Genomic DNA, 16,232 nt, shown 5'->3' with positions numbered 1-16,232 from the left:
CATCATGGAATAGTCCATTAAAGGAAATAAATAATGACTGCAAGATGACTTTGTGAGATATTTTGCTGGGGACAGAAATAAATTTAAACACATGGGGAAGGATAGAGAGGGAGGAGAACAAAAGGCCCAAGGACGCTGTCTGGTTGGTTTTATAGGCTATTCCTTTAGTTCAAATAAAAGAAAGTATGTGAGGCAAAACATCATTATAGGTTTTAATTCTCTTTTTGAAGACACTCAAGAATTACATGCAAAATTCTCCAAACTATGAAAACAGAAAGAAGAATGTTTGATGACATGAGTCCAGACCTAAGGCACTACAACAAAATAGACCAAACCACAGATCAAACTGGCTTTTCCCTCCATGCAGCTCTGCGCAGGGTATGACAGAGAACAAGCCGGTGCCATGGTCTCAGTAAGCTAGTGGAAGGCTAGGGAAGGATCAAAGACCATGAAAGTCCTGTCTCTGCTGTCCCAGTATTATGAAACAGTAGAGCTTCAGCTAGGGAAAGAGAGATGACAGCAGCATGGGATAAGTCAATGAATCCCCCTTTGAATCAAGCGGACACTCAGGTGGAATACTGTCACTTCCAGGCACCATTCCTCCCTCTGCCTCCCTAGCCTGTTGCTATAACTCATCAAGTAACAATAAAATATTTTGGTGCGTTGTATTAACTTCATTGAGACAACCCAACATTCAAATTGGGCTAAAGGAAAAGCTAGCTCTCCACAGGGTAGATGTTAAGGCTAATACTGCACCCTCCCAGCATCTGTGGAGTTCCCATCAAAGAAGTGAAGCACTTGAAATTTACAGAGGATTGCAAGCAGGGCCAATGCCAAAAGGCTCCAAGGGGCACGTCCGGACTGCTTTATTGGCACTGCGTTAATCAAAGAAGTTGGTCAGGTATTTGTGAAACACCAGTATTTTTCAAAAGAGGGCAAAAAAATCACTAACTCCATATATTTCATCATGTTTAACAAAACAAAGCGGGTTGAATAAATATTGAACATTAAAAAAACCCACCACCATTGAAACCCAGCAACTGAAAACGATCCAGTGAAACATCTGTGATAACAGACCTAAGCACGTGGCAGTTTCCAGTGAGAAACTCAAGGTGAAGACTGAAAAAAAAATAACAACTGCGAAACCCACTTGCACATGCATGCCCAAACACTTGAAAATTCACCCTAAAAGGATTCTCTATTGCTAATCAGGTGTAATAAATCTGTCTCAGAGTACTAGGCTAAAGTTGCATCTTTAATTTGGTAAAAACATGCACTGACCTCTTTAAACCATCATTATAATTACCAAAGTAAGTTGAAAAAATGCAAACTTTTATCACTAGTTTTCCTTCCAGTACTCTCCACCCAAATGGTGTGTCTCAGCAGCGGGAGACCACCGGGTCACTGTGTTTGTGTAAGAGTTGCTTTACGAACTGTTTTATACATAGCTGGCTTCTCCCAACATTTGGCATTTTTTTCCCCCAGAAACAGCCCTAGAGACCAAAGCAAAACAAAATTCCCTTGGAATAAGTTAGAGATTAAATGTCTTATACGTTCAAAATATGATCATTTGCATGTACCTATTTTTTGAAAGCAGACTGGGTTGTTCTTATTTCTGTGGTATTGTCTAGAGTGTCAAAGGGCAGGAATGGCACTCTAAGTAAGGCCTTACAGTCCTCTTTCTCACACAAACAACATAAAAAGCCAATTTCTGCCCTCTGTGTTACCCCGAAAGATCATGGGACCACAGTCACTGGTCACACAGCCACAACTGAATGAAGGATTTGTTTCATTCACTTCAACTGAAAAACAGGGTGATCCACTTGCAAAGGAAGCAAAGTCCCATATGTGCAATTTAATGCACAGAATATTTAAAGCTTTCCTTGTCTTCCTTCTGGAAAGCCCCGCACAGTCACAGACTCGGACAGCTCTCCCGCTAAGCTTTTCTACTTGTTGCATGAGTTGACAAACTCTGCTTGATCAAACCAAATGATGACAGAAGGGAAGGTGAAGACATGGAGGCTTTGGGCATCATTTCTAAGCACACGCTAGTGGGATAGCCAAGATGTAGATGCCAGACAGGTATAGCTTCCTTGTTTCCTGCTCCTCAACATCTACTGCATTTGCTTGCAAACAGAATGTGGATGGAGGAAGCAGAACATTCATTTCCTCTATCCTACATGTAAAAAACCTGCCAGCTGAACAGACTAAAGCTGAAAACACACAAATGCCTATGCTTGGCACTGCCCAAGTTTAACGGCCATCTCTGGCTGGCACTGTGACCTTCCTGCTCTGAGAAGAAAGTCCAGAAAAATGCGGCCAGATTTTTTTTCTTTGGAACAATAGCATGGCAACAGGCTGGTGTGTATGGAAAGTCTTACATCTGACACATCTTCTTCACTCTCCGCAATGCCGGTGTGACCACATAACTGCTGAAAAACAGGTATCACATGGTGATTTGGTAGCTGTCAACAACGAGACAAATCTCTTCCAGGATTCCACACTCAAAATAAGAAAAGATGCCTTGCCAAAACTGGCTTTTTCTACAGAAAAACCCGACTGAAAGCTGAAATACGCTGTTCACATGAAACACTCATATGTATTCTATACATGGCAGTATGTTTTGAGAAATCATGTCCCGAAAAAGAGGGGATAACCTCGGTGTTGAAGCTTCTATTTTCAAAAATCTCTCTGTTCCCTGCCATTGCAGGTGCACTAATCCTGGCACAGCTGTCTCCAGCCTCCACCCTTGTAAGGAATAAAGTGTGGGAGGGTGTGGATATGTGTGTGTGGGTGAGTGGAAAATCCCGTAAAGTATTAAAAGTCAAGTTTCAGACAGTCCTGCGGAGACATAAAAGATTTTGGGACATCTTGTATCACATATATGGAAACTTTTTCTCCTCCTTGTACTCCCTGCTTCGCTGTATGTTGTCTACTGGATGCCTGCTTGACAAAACCTTACAGACAGTTACATTTCATGGACATTCAATGAAAACAGCTGATGATGAACCACTGTTTTATCCTGGGATAAAAAGCACAAGTAGCTATTAACTCTCTCTATAAACAAAAAACTATACAACTCATTCCATACCTGCCCAGAGGCTAATGGTCTTACTAGGTCAATCATCCTCTGCAAAGATGTGAAAATCTAAAATACCGAGATCTGGTTTTAATTCCCCGTACTCTGACTTCCTAAGCTGCTGGGCTGGGCACACTTCAGAGACAGATGGTTCTTTAGGGTTCACATACTTAAAGGAGTTCACAGACAGAAGTAAAAAAATAAAGAAATCAAGCGCTGTCGTTTGAAACAGCCCTTTACACGCAGACTACCTTTCTAATGCATAAACCTCTGAAAAATGTGCTCTTCCGAACCAAAGGCTAGAGAACAAAGTCCCAAAGGAGCTTTACTACAGCTCCTCATTTTGTCAACTGTCTCAGCAAGGACATACTTCCCCGAACAAAAGGGATTTTAAAAAAATGGGTTTTTTTCCAAGCAGCATTAGCAGCTCTGGGTACAAAAGCATCCATGTATTTTTGGTATAAAATTCTAGACACCAATACCTAAAAAAGACTTTTATACTTTTTTTTTTTTAATAAATAGGTTGACCCAATTTTTAACTGGATGAGGAGAAGCTCTGTGGTTTGCTACTACAGTGCAGAAGTCATCCCATTAATTAAATGTTTTGATAATATACTACTTTTTCATTAGACATGAGTTTTACTGTTACTGATGATGACATTTAAGGCATATCAGAATTATATTTGCTAGGACTGACTTTCTGGTCATGCCTCAAGTTAGTCTTTGAATTTCTTTGGAGAATTTTGCACATGAAGCCAAATAAGAGTCTCATCCAGCTCTTCTCCCTATCAGTCGGAGTCTCTCTTAAATCATTAATTCAAGTCAGAGTTCAAAACAGTGATCATGAATCAGAGCACATTTGCATTCACTGGCTGGCTGTGCATACGAGAAGAGTCCCCTTCTACAAAATGCAGAAATCAGAGTTGGAAAATTGACATGGAAGTACAAGACAGCTCACAGCACAAAAACTCCTGTGCTGATCTGCAGGAAGAAAATCTGTTGTAGAGAGAAGCTATTCCTAATCTTCTCTTTCATATGGTTATTTACCGTTTCTTGAGCACTTCCCTTCTGTTCAGTGCTGTGGAAAGCTTTACTTTGCTTCTCCACTGGTCTCTGGCACTGCCCTCTTTTGAGTTTAACACTATTTTTCTCATTATTACAGACAATTTGACTCTATCTACAGCATCTGCATTTTATGGCTGTGCTTGATAACAGAAAGCTTTGCAGTTGGACAGAAAGCTGCATATGCTGAAACCATCACTGCAAGACAACATATTATTTGAAGGTTCTGTGAGAAAGGTTCCCTAATCCAAATATCTGCTTGTGTAACATGGAGTGATGTTTCCATAATATTCATGAACCACAGCAAATTGTCACACAATTGTGTTTTCTTCTCAAAAGGTACCTATCAGCTCAACTTTTGCTGTGGTCAGTCACCATTTCCATCATAAAGTTCTACTTTTTTGTACTTATAAAATATGGCAATAAAATATCACGCCAAGATTAAACTTGGCATACAAATTCTGTCCAGGAGTAACCTCAATTAATCTTTTTCAGCTAGCAAATAAATTGACTTAGTCATTTTTAAATCACTTGAAAATGAAAGCTGTAGAGGTTCTGGTTCTCATCATTTTCTTGCAGTCACAGATCCACAGTTTCAGCACCTTTTAACTACCCGGCTAAAACAGTTTGCAAGGACTCCTCCTGATCCTGAATGTCCTGAGAAGGCTTTGTGCCACGGACGGGATTACATATGCTGCTCCCTGCCTCGCCTTAGCTATAGAGAGTGAGGCTGAAGGAAGACGTTACAGCTGGATTACTACATGCTGTGCTGCTTGAAGCTCAGAATTGAATATAATAAACTGGGGCGTTTCCCATTCGCACCACTGGAGATGCTGGCTGCAGGAACACAGACCTCACAGCCTTGACAAGCATATCTTAGACACATCATGGAACCACTTGGATTACTTCCAGGAAACCATACAGAGTTATCTATATTCCTCATTCTACTCTTTCATGAACTGCTTATGGACAATTAGAGTGGTAGAAATCAGTCTGGCAAAGTGTCCTGGAACACCGTATTTTAACGGAAGGACAGTTTACTATAATACTTGCTCAGTCATTTTTTGGACAGTAAATGTAGCAGAGGTATTCTTCAAAAGCTGTTTTTCTCTGCACTTAAATGTAAGTTCTGTCTGTTCTCTGCACCATCAGAGATTTGCTGTCGGCAGCTGTTTGGAGGCTCTCACTTGCATTAGGATCCCACTGTGCTGTGTGCTAGTCAGCCATTCACAACGTCCAACTCTGAACCCGCACCTGAACCCACCATCCTTCAAGTTTCATCAGTGCATCCTAAGGGCAAAGAGGTCTTTGCTAATGGACCCTACTGTGGGATCTGATCTTTATCCATATTTGAAGTGATTTGCTTTCCTATCTGCAGATTTCCAAGAACAAAGAGGGAAAATAAATTATTACTCTGAGTATCTGCCTCATTCTGATTAATCATGCCCATGACGCATGTAAAAACTTCTTGGGAGCACTATTTGTTGCTATTATCAAGTCTCAGCTGCTGTCTTTTCTAGAGCATTTCAAACTGTACATATACTTCACAGTTCAGCTTTCCTGTTGCTACAATGTGTTAGCAATTAATGTACAATAAACAAGTAGACAACTGTTCCATTTCCAGGGGATAAAATCTCCACGGATATAAAATGGAATAGAAACTATCCATCCTTCCCCATATCCTGACAGTTAAAAATAGAGCAAGCAATTAACTCCCCAAACACACTACGTGGTTCAGGCCATAGTTAAACAGCCACTTCAATCTGGCATACGCTTTTACTGCTCCTGAAGTCCTGTCCTCCCCTTACCCTTAACTATTCGCTCCCCGCTTCTCCTTGGTGTTCGCACAAGAGTTTGAACAACCCTATGTAAGGTAGGCCAAAGAGCTGTCTCTACCAAACCCAGGGTTTTTTTGCTTAGCTTAGCTTTTGGCTGGGTCAGCCCCCTTGATGTGACTCACTGTAGTACCACACAAATGCCAAAGGAGGAGAGGGTGAGATGAGGTGAGGATTGCATAAGCTGGTACGAGTGCCAAAAAAACCCGCTCATGCAACCACAGCCCCAGTCCCAGTCTCGTTCCTGGGGGCAGAAATGTGAGAGGGAGCCTGCTTTCTCCACCGGCTTGTTCCCTGTCGCTCCCCTTTGGCAGTGGCAGCCTCCCAAGTCCTCAGGGTCTGGAGCAGCTTCTCCTGGTAGCAGGATGGCTAAAAGGTGCTGGGAAAACCCCAGCAATGCAGCGCTAATGATCAGCACTTGTAACAGGAGAAACACATATAACCAAAGGACACAGCTCTGATCTGATGCAAGGCAAGTTAAGTTTTTCCCTTGTCGAGACGCTGTCATTGCTTCCCCAGTTCAAGGGCTGAAGGAGGAGGTTATAAGGTTGAGAAAATGGACCCTGAGAAGATGAGGAAGAGAGCAAAATTAACAATCATAACATATCATTACATTCTCACCTGCAAATCTCTTCCCTAAGCAGATCCTGTGCTCAACAGCCAGAGGTCACTACAAGATGAGGATTTTCCTGTTGCCTGCAGTGAACTTCACTTTGAGCAGGAAAAATGTCAAACACAGCCGGATGGCTTGTGGTTTGCATCTCTTTCAAGCTCTGCATTGCCCTTTTTTCTGCACGAAACATAACTCTGGAAAGCCAAGAGAGCCTTGGGGGCTACCCAAATGCTTCGATAAACACTGACTTAAAGGAAGCGCATTTGCCTACTTGACTTCTTTTAAAACATCACTACGGCACCCACTGCTTCTGTTCACCACAATATTTTGGTTTACTCCTACCTGTTACAAAGCTGCCACTCTCAATACGGCTTGTGTTACAGGAAAGAAAGCGTAACTGGTTGAATGGACTCTAAGCCACCTTGCTCCCAGAAAAGTTCATTCTCAAAGGAATGAGAGTGAGGCTCCCAACGTCCCGCTGCATGCTGTTTATAAGCAAACTGATGCTGGACTGAAAGTCCTTGCAGAAGACTTTCTCTTATGTAATGGTACCTGACAGGGTCAAGAAAATGCAAGTTTAATAGAACAAATCTAGAGCTTCCTGTTTATCTATATGCTCCACACACTGACAAAACTACTAGTATACTAACTAAAGGTATTTCACCCGTCACATCTTTAAAACAAAACTACTTGAAAAGCAGTGCTGTATTATGATGTCACTTGCTTTACACTAATTTTATTAAAAAGCTAGAAAAATGCAGCAGACACGTTAAAAATCTGTTCTATGGTGATCTTCTGAGAGATGATGTACATACAACTATATGTCTATGCTTGATTCAGAAGCAGACATGATTGTGTTTATGGCTTGTGAGATGTTCAGCTGGCCAAAAAATTGCACTGTACATGCCACCACAATCACTTTATAAAGGAAAACTCGCGCAATGTGGCCCGTATAGTTAGGACCAATTACACTGTTCTTACTTGCACTTGACTGGAACAGTTGTAACTACACACACTCTCCAGTCCCTAAAAAGCATCTTTTTACACTCAGCCTGCCTCTGCACCTTAAGGAGTGCAGCTACCTTGGCTTTAAACAAGCTGATTCTTTCCTCACACTGGGAAAATGTTCAGCTGTCCATGAACAGCAGATTTACGGGCCTTCTGTGTCAATCTCACAACTCCAAAAGACTCAGGCAGGGAAAAGATTTAGCCTATAAATACTATTATTTGAACTCCTCTTTCCACTGGCTACAGATGATTCAGTGTGAAAGAAAAGCACATAGTTAAAACTGGAAAAAATACATAGTTGGATTTTCAATTGGGTTTCTCTGCGTTTGTCTAGTCCTGCTCTAGTTTGAGCAAGTTAAGTCCCATAACTGAGCACTTTTGGAAGTCGAAACATGACTGTTGACTGAGGCTCTGAAGTAATTGCTTCTTGAAGGAAGACAGTACGTACATTAAAATGTATTACACGCTACACAATAAAAACAGAGGTTGTGCTCTTCTGCAAGTCTCGTTGTACAAAACTTAGCTGTTTTTCTCTGCACAGGTTCCCCTCACTGTTCACTTGGTTTCGATCCATCTGGATTTTCACCACACAATTTCGCTTTGAATTTCCAATTTGAATACACGATAGCTCTGCCAAAACCACATCACATTCAAACCACAGGAAATCATGAATTTGGCACTGTTTTGACATGGAAGCTGTAAACAGTGTGCAGGTTCACTCAAAACTGGATCACTGTCCTTTGAGTTATGAAACACAACAAAACTTCCAGCAAACCAGGTCAGAATTCCGAATTACTAAAGCAAGAAGAAATTATGTGACTTTTGCATGGATCAGGATTTTGTTATAAATACTTTCCCCTAGCTTTCTTCCTTTAGCTATTAACATACTACGTGGAAGAATAAAAGGAGAAGTTGGGTTTCCTCCTTTCCAAGTTTGAGTTAAAACAGGATTTAGCTAATTCTCATAGCCCTATTAAAGAAAAGGGTAGTTTCCTACTGGCAGTCTTGAGCATGAATAACTGTAAAAGCTAGAGTTATACTGAAGATACAAGTATGGTTTTGTTTTATGTGCAAAATGATAGGTAGACAAATTACAGCTAACTTATATCACTGCTACAGAAGCAAGCCTCCCATTTAAAATCCACTAGATTTTCAGCTGCCAAACACTGGATTTTTTTCCCCAGGATTCCCGTTAGCAAACCACAAGGAATTTTTATGAAAATGGAAAAGTCTGAAGTATGATTTTTGCCTTCAAAATAAACACTGCCCTAAAGAAACACATATTTGCAAAGAAGTCACAAGTTCATTGAGGACGAAAGGAAAACAATCTAGATTTTCAGACCAAGACTGAAAACAATCCAGATTCCAAACCTACCCAAGCCAGAAGTTTGAACGCAGAGCTACATGATGGTGGTTTGACTGAAGTCAAACAAATAGGAAGTAAAATGTAGTCATGCAAAAGAAGATTTATATTACCACACCGCCTGCAAGAAAATACAGTTTAATCTTGCTGAATTTCATTTTTACCAGACTTTTAAACCAGGCATTTTGAATATCAGAAAAACTCTGCAGGGATCCATAACACACAGGACCACACATCAGATATATCTGACCTGTCATAGAGTTTTCGGATGTACACAGTTGCTCTCGCAGCTTCTCCACGTCATCTGGATGAACCTGTTCGTACAAAGTGCTGCCAAACCATTCAGACTGTGGCTGGTTCAGCACAGGAGTCACAGAATCTGATACGTAGATCACTCTTCCCGTCTCAGCTGCAACTACAAACAGGAACCCGTCTGCAGCCTCCAGGATAAGATGTTTCAGTTCCTTCCAAAGAAAGGATTTCATTAGAATGCCAGCAAGAGAAGGGAATTAAATAGCACATTTGTCACTGCCAAAGAATATTGTCTTCTTGCGATCTTAGTGGCTGATCACAACCGAGGCAGAAATTTTCACTGTAGTATTGATATGACAGCACAACCAAACCTGCAGCAAGCCATAAACTGCTGATCTTAACAACAAACAATGCTTTGTTTTCCTTTATTGCCTTTCATCAGGTGATCTCAATGCACTTTAAGAAAATTAAGTAACTAAAAGTCACTGCATATTGGGTGATAGGCATCTAACAAAAAAAATAAAAAGTTATTTCAGATTACAAACAGAGGAAATAAACAGCTATAACTCATATGGCAAACTCATCCCTTAATTAAACATCCTGAATAATTTAACTGGAAAGAAACCAACAAGTCTTTCTGGTTTTGGTTTTTGTTTCCCCCCCCCCCCCTCAGGATGAGCTGTTTGTAAATTAAACAGTCACTGGATAAAAGGCAGAAAGTGTAATGGGAACAAGGACAGGAACCCCCAGGCTCCCCTCCCATTAGGGGGCCTAAGCCACTACACAAGAAGGTTGTATCAATTCTTACTTGGTTTTTCCAGCCTGTGAATATGAAACCTCAGAGATCCAAAGGGTCTGGAACACCCCTGTCTTAGGCCTTTTCTTTACACAGTCCCCTGCTCATCATCCCGGGCACTTCTGCCCTGAGACACCCACATACCCACCTCAGATGCAGCACCCAGAGCCCTGACCACACCTGGGGACTGGAAGGGGGACTGTAGGCCTTTGAAACAAGGTATTTCTGTCCCTAACTTTCAGACACGGGGTTTAGTCACCTTGAATTGCACAGGCAAACAACTGCTTGTACGCATCACACAGAAACACGACCTTTGCTTAACAGAGCTCGAAAACCTCTCACGGGAAAGGATGACCACCGCCACTCCAGGTTCTGGGAAACAAGCTCCAACAGCCTTTGCTTGGTGGCTCCAGTGACCACCAGAGCTTGTTAAGATAACTGCATCTGGAACTCAGTCAGAGAGCTTTGGACACTCTGAGTTCCATTCCAGGTTAGACTGCTCAGCCCGGCTAGTGTGCAAATGGCAGATATTCATTGATAAGGTGAGGATTAAAATCTGGTAAATTCTACTAAAGAAACTGATAACTCATCTCAAGAAATGTTTCACAGACCATCGACTTCTGCTGCTTTATTGTAGAGAAAGCACATCAATTCTGAACCACTTCACTGTGTAGCTGGCAGCATTATACAGAGAGTAGTAAGTCCTGTTTTGTATACATTATTATCACAGATGAAGATAAACTCTGCCATTCTGCAAGGCCCAAAACCCCCAAAAAGTTGCAATGGGAAGTGACTAGGGTACCCTACCAACAACCAGCTGAATGGCACAGCCCTTCCAGAAACACACCTCAGGAAAGCCAGAGTAAGTAGACATGTGAACACTGAGAGGTCAGCAGCAGCTGCTGTTTCTGTAATAGAAAGAAGTATTGCCTCTAGCCATGACTTACATGTGTAAGTGTTTAAATCGTGCAGACCACAAAAATGCACATTACACCCACAGGACTTCAAAAACAATGAAGGTGGTAGGAATTTCCAGTGCACTCAGTTACACAGTTTTCCTTCAAGCACTGGGTGCATCTTCCTTCTTCCATCAAAAATGTAACCAAGTACCTCAGCCAGTACAGATGGGATTCATCTCTGCCCAGTTCAGCCGCTGGGAACTTAGGCATTAAGACTAAACAACACTTTTAACCTTCCTTTACACCCAAGAGGGAGAGGCAGGTCTTTCCAGATTCATTTTTACCTATTTTAGAGAAACTTTGTTAGGATGGGAAGAACCCGGTTCTGGAGGTGAAAATTTCTTTCCAGTGACTAGAGGTAGCAGGTGACTTGTTTTTCAGACCTCAATGATAAGAACACCCAGTTTGCTGCTTCAGAGAGAAAAATTTGTTATATAGTTAAGATCAAATCCAAAATTGTCTGTATTCACACCTTGGGTATGTTGCTTGTACCAGTTATGACAACAGTGAAGGATCAAGCTGAGACTGTGCTCTCAGCACTTCCTCACATCTTTTAAGACCACAAAGCAGAGAAAACGGGCATTTGCGAAAAATCTACCTGTTCTGTTAGAAACGAAGGCTTGTAAGCTCCATCAGTAGATTTGTTTCCAGTGCCTCTCATTGATTTCATGTGTGAAACAGCCATCCGAAGAATTGTCAACTTGTCAGGCTTACGAGCCAACGCGCTACAAGTGGGTACCATATCAGACAGCTCGGTGATGTACTGTGTCATCTTATTTCTCCTGCGCCTCTCAATTTCACTATGATTCTCCCTGAACATTTAAAGAAACACCAAACCAACAGAAAAGGAGACATCATCAGTGTAAGAATTCCAATCAGAGGTAACGAAGCATACTTTGCACTTGTTTACCTGTTTTCACCCCAGGAGAGCAAAGTGCTTTACAAAGCTAAGCACTATTATCCCTCAGTTAACAGACAGAAAATCCAGGCCACAGAAGGACAAATATGATTTGCCCATATTTCTAGCTATTGGCTTGTGGCCTTAATCTCTTAACCAGCTGAATGTCCTTTGGTTTAAGGGCAAAAAATGAAGTAGAAAGATGTGAGGAACTGATGACTGCCAGTTCCAGCCAAACTCCCAAATTTGCTGTGATGCCTCTCACAGCTTCCAGTCCTCGCTCAAGGTGTTGGATTTGCTTATAAAAGGCCTCTTTTAGAGGAAATCTCTCACTAACAGCTGGATCAGGTCAGCAGCAAGTGCCAGCACTGACTTGCAACAAAACCCACTCAATGACACACAGATCTCCAGTCCTGTAAGGCTGTGTGGAACGTCCCGCATCCTTGCAGGGAGACACTACATGCCTACAGGATCAGACTGCAGCACTGGGACCATTTATGGTATAACAGTTCATACAACCCCCCGCCCTCCCCCAGTAAACAAATAAAATTAGTATGAAAGACAGCAAGTAAAGATCTGGCTTGTCAGAATTTATGTTCGAGAACAATCTAGCACAGCAGGGAAATAACAATGACAGTACTTGATACTGCCCCACTTTGGGCTGGGCTCCAGTGTTCTCATCCTTTATAGAAAACACATGACTGAGGTGGTGAGTCAAATTTGAGAATTCTCAAAATGAACAGTCACCAAAATCTTTCAGAACTGAAGATCTGGGAGTTCAGTTTTCCCACACTGTAAATCACCATTGCTCAATCACTATTAAGGAATTACACCAATGTACACATCTGAAATGGTCCAAATGGACCCAGAATACTTCAGTGCCTAGAACTTATTTTTTCCATACTGTACCTGTCAGGTAGCAGCTAAATATAAGTACACGACAGGTATGTGACGCTTCAGAAGTCAAAGCAGCATCTTCCATTGATTTCAATGAGCTGTGTATGACATTTTCTTGTGGGATCGCTGGCCGATCCAGCAAGATGTGAAAGGTGATCACTTGGAGAGTCCACCAGCATTGATCGGTATGATAATACAACGTTAAAAGAAACTGCAACATTCCTTGGAGCTGGCTGTTATGAAGACTGATCTCGAAAGTAAAAGCTAGTCTTGGCACACTTTTTGGCTACTTTTAATAATGGAACCTTTTCTTAAAATGCAGGAAAGAATCCAAATTGTAGTATGCTGCTTCCCAAAACAGAGGAACACACGGTCTTGTCCCACTTTACAGTGTGTATCCTGCCCCTGCACATACAGGTGTTACACGCATGAGGCACTGTCTTCAGAAATACCATTTGTTAAGGCTACATGCAGTGTTATTATTCCTTCTGACGCCTACGCTTACCACCGGATATTCAGGAAATACAGCTATAGGTGCCCGCAATGATAGCCTATGGTTGTTCAGTAAATTACAGCCAGTCCCTTGGTTAAGGTCACTACCTACTTAACTATCTACTACAGCAGTGAACCTTTCCACTCCAAATGGCTGATAACCCGCCTTTGTGGAGGTCTGCACCAAGACAGATCAGTGCCTGTGGGTGTTGGATCGTATACACATACACAAGCGGAACAGCTTGTGTGACAGTGCACATGCACATGACAGCACATGTGTGTACATGTCAGTATATACATGCAGATAAATGGGGAAGAAAAACTCATTTTTACATGATGAAAGCTTGCTCTAAGTTCAGCATTTTTACAGAAATGGTGATTGAGAAGAGAGAGAGAGAGAGAGAGAGAGAGAGAGACAAAGAACACATATATTCAAACATACATTTTACATTTATAAATACATATTACATTGTCTGCCACTAAAGTATTTTAATACTCCTGAACTTTGAAAACAACTATTATAAAGAGTAAACAAAGAGATTGCAAAACTTCCTGAGAAGAAAGAGAAGAATATCCAACAGTCCATTTCATTTATGATCATAAAAGGTAAAAAGTAATAGTATGTTAATCAACTGGCCATAAAAATGTTCAAGCAAACAAAACCTTGAAACTTTCCTGAAACTAGTTCAAATTTAAACCCTTAAAAGAAAAAGAGGGGTTATGCTCCTCTTCCAAAAGTGTCTGCTCTAGGAACCCTGGCATTCATAAACACGTATACAGAATGATGTCCTAATTCTGTCATTTCTAACTTTGTTTTTATATGGAAATTTTGGAGGGACTTTAAATTTTGGGAGACTGCAGGAGCTAATCCAGACCCACTAAGGTCCAGGGTTAGTATTTCTGATTTCAAGCAGTTTTGGATCAGCCAACCCCCCTGACTTTTGATCAGTCAGAACAGCATTTTATATAAAATAAAAATGGGGGCAAACCATATTTGATTTTCCTTTTTCCTACCTGGCCATCCTTCTGTGTCAGCAGTACTTTGATTATCATCCCACCTAGAAACAAAATAACCAGCTCTCTAAGCTAAGGCACACGTACTGAGATTGTTTGGACACGAACATCCCCCTCTTTTCTCTCAGCAGAAGAGCTCTACAGAACACGCCTACCTTGCAAACTTTTCCTTATCACCAGTGATTTGATCACCATCATACCTAGAAACAAAAGACAGGAAGTAAATTCACAAGGGTCATGCATTTCATGACAGTCAACGCAGAACAGAAAGCAAAGAGCTTCACAACTGCAAACTATTACAAATAACAGCAAGAAAATGAGGGTATGAGAACGATAAAGCAAAGAAAATGTAGAGTCTGATGAAACTTCCAAGCCATGCCCATTCAAAAGCTTCACTTGTATATTTTAAAAAGTTGGAGACACATTTCAGTCGGTTTATGCAAACACTTTGACATACACTCATTGCTCGGGAACTTAACAACCAGCACCATTACAGAAAACACCACTGAGCTTTAATCGACAGCAGACCATGAAATATTCATTGCTGTGTTGGAAGTGAGAGCTGTATCTTTTCCAGATCGCAACCACAACTCACTCCACTCAGCAGAGGGCACTGATGGTCTACAGATAACATGGGAGGGCAGACACAGGCGCTTAAGTGCGATGTATTATATAAAGACGCCTTCAGAAAAAAGCTCTAGCAGGTAGAGACGCTGCACCGCCTGTTGGGAAGACTGTAAAAGTCAGTCAGGCAGACGAAACTGCTGGGTAAATAGAAGTGAAATTAAAACTGGCTTAAATCCCTAGAAGTAAATAGGCACCTCATTCCTACCCAAATCAACAGAAGTTAGATGCCCAATCGGCAGCAACTTTTTGGAGGAAATCCAGATCAATGGGACTTTCGCCCCACAGGATTAAAGCTTCACTGTTTCTGAAGCTTTGTCACAGAGACAGGCAGCAACGTGACATTTCACTAAAAAATGACATGCTGCTCCTCCTTTCCCTTTCCTAAAAACATACTAATCATTTGCCAGTATATTTACAAAAAGACGCATTTGTTTGAAAAACATCTTACTTTTGGAGAAACCAAATTTCTTGTTCCAAAACAGAAAATGCAGGTTTTCAAAAATATGGCTAATGGCTTTTCTAGAAATGAAAAGTATTACTTCTCAAGAATAGTCAAGTGAGATTGTGCATTAGAATTACGCCTTTCCAAAATGATGTAATTTATTACAACAGCCAGCCTGTGAAGGTCCCATGTATTAGCTAACAAAGTAATACAGCATAATTAAGCATCTTTTCTAAAAAACTAATAATGAACTTTTTCTTTTTTCTTCTCAAATGAATTAAACCTAATTTTAAGTACTCTAACTGTGCAAATTCCTCTACGAGGTTTCCTATTTTCCTTCCTCATTAAGACTCAAATGATGAAGACAAAGCTTAAGCCAGACTTGGGTTGTATTTATTTCTATGTTGTGTTTTAACACCAGCAGCCTCAAAACATTCCAGTGAAAATGCCACTTTATTCTACTTGACTCTGCCCAGAGAACAGACAAGAGTCCAAAAAATTTTAAACAAAAAGACAGATTTAATGAGGAATGGCCACATGCTGTTACATAAGAAGTACATGCATACGCTTCCATGTGATGATGAGATGCCATGCAGAGATACCTGAGCTGGCTTGGAAGTCCCTGAGAAGCAAGGTGTGTTAACTCAGGTGGAGTACCGTACTAACACCACTACCTCCTGTGCTCCCACTAGTTTGGGGCTTTTCTACTCATCCTTGTCTGGTTGGCTGGGCTGAAGCTGTTACTGCCTCCAACTACTGTTTTCTCCCTTCCAGTGTCCCAGCTGACCTCTGCATGCATGCTTCTTCAGGCACTTCAGTCAAAGCCACGTGGGTTAGCTTAAACATTTAAAACAGCAGCTCTTTGCTAACCAAACAGTTTTGACCGAGACAAACT

General features: G+C 41.3%; 1 protein-coding gene across 1 annotated transcript in view; it reads right to left on the bottom strand.

Annotated features, from left to right (window-relative positions):
* ARNT2 (aryl hydrocarbon receptor nuclear translocator 2) overlaps positions 1 to 16,232 on the bottom strand; it is a 77,360-nt gene that overhangs the window by 53,382 nt on the left and 7,746 nt on the right. The window contains exons 3-4 of the mRNA XM_086471847.1: positions 11,566 to 11,779; positions 9,211 to 9,424 (exon numbers count right to left, since the gene is read on the bottom strand). Of these exons, the coding sequence (XP_086327973.1) occupies positions 9,211 to 9,424; positions 11,566 to 11,779 (428 nt within the window). The remainder of the gene's footprint in view (positions 1 to 9,210; positions 9,425 to 11,565; positions 11,780 to 16,232) is intronic.

Source organism: Leptosomus discolor, chromosome 11 (genome assembly GCF_034619465.1).
Source record: "Leptosomus discolor isolate bLepDis1 chromosome 11, bLepDis1.hap2, whole genome shotgun sequence".
NCBI lineage: Eukaryota > Metazoa > Chordata > Aves > Leptosomiformes > Leptosomidae > Leptosomus > Leptosomus discolor.
The sequence above is the reverse complement of the archived record's forward strand: the minus strand, read 5'-3'. Positions and strand labels throughout refer to the sequence as shown.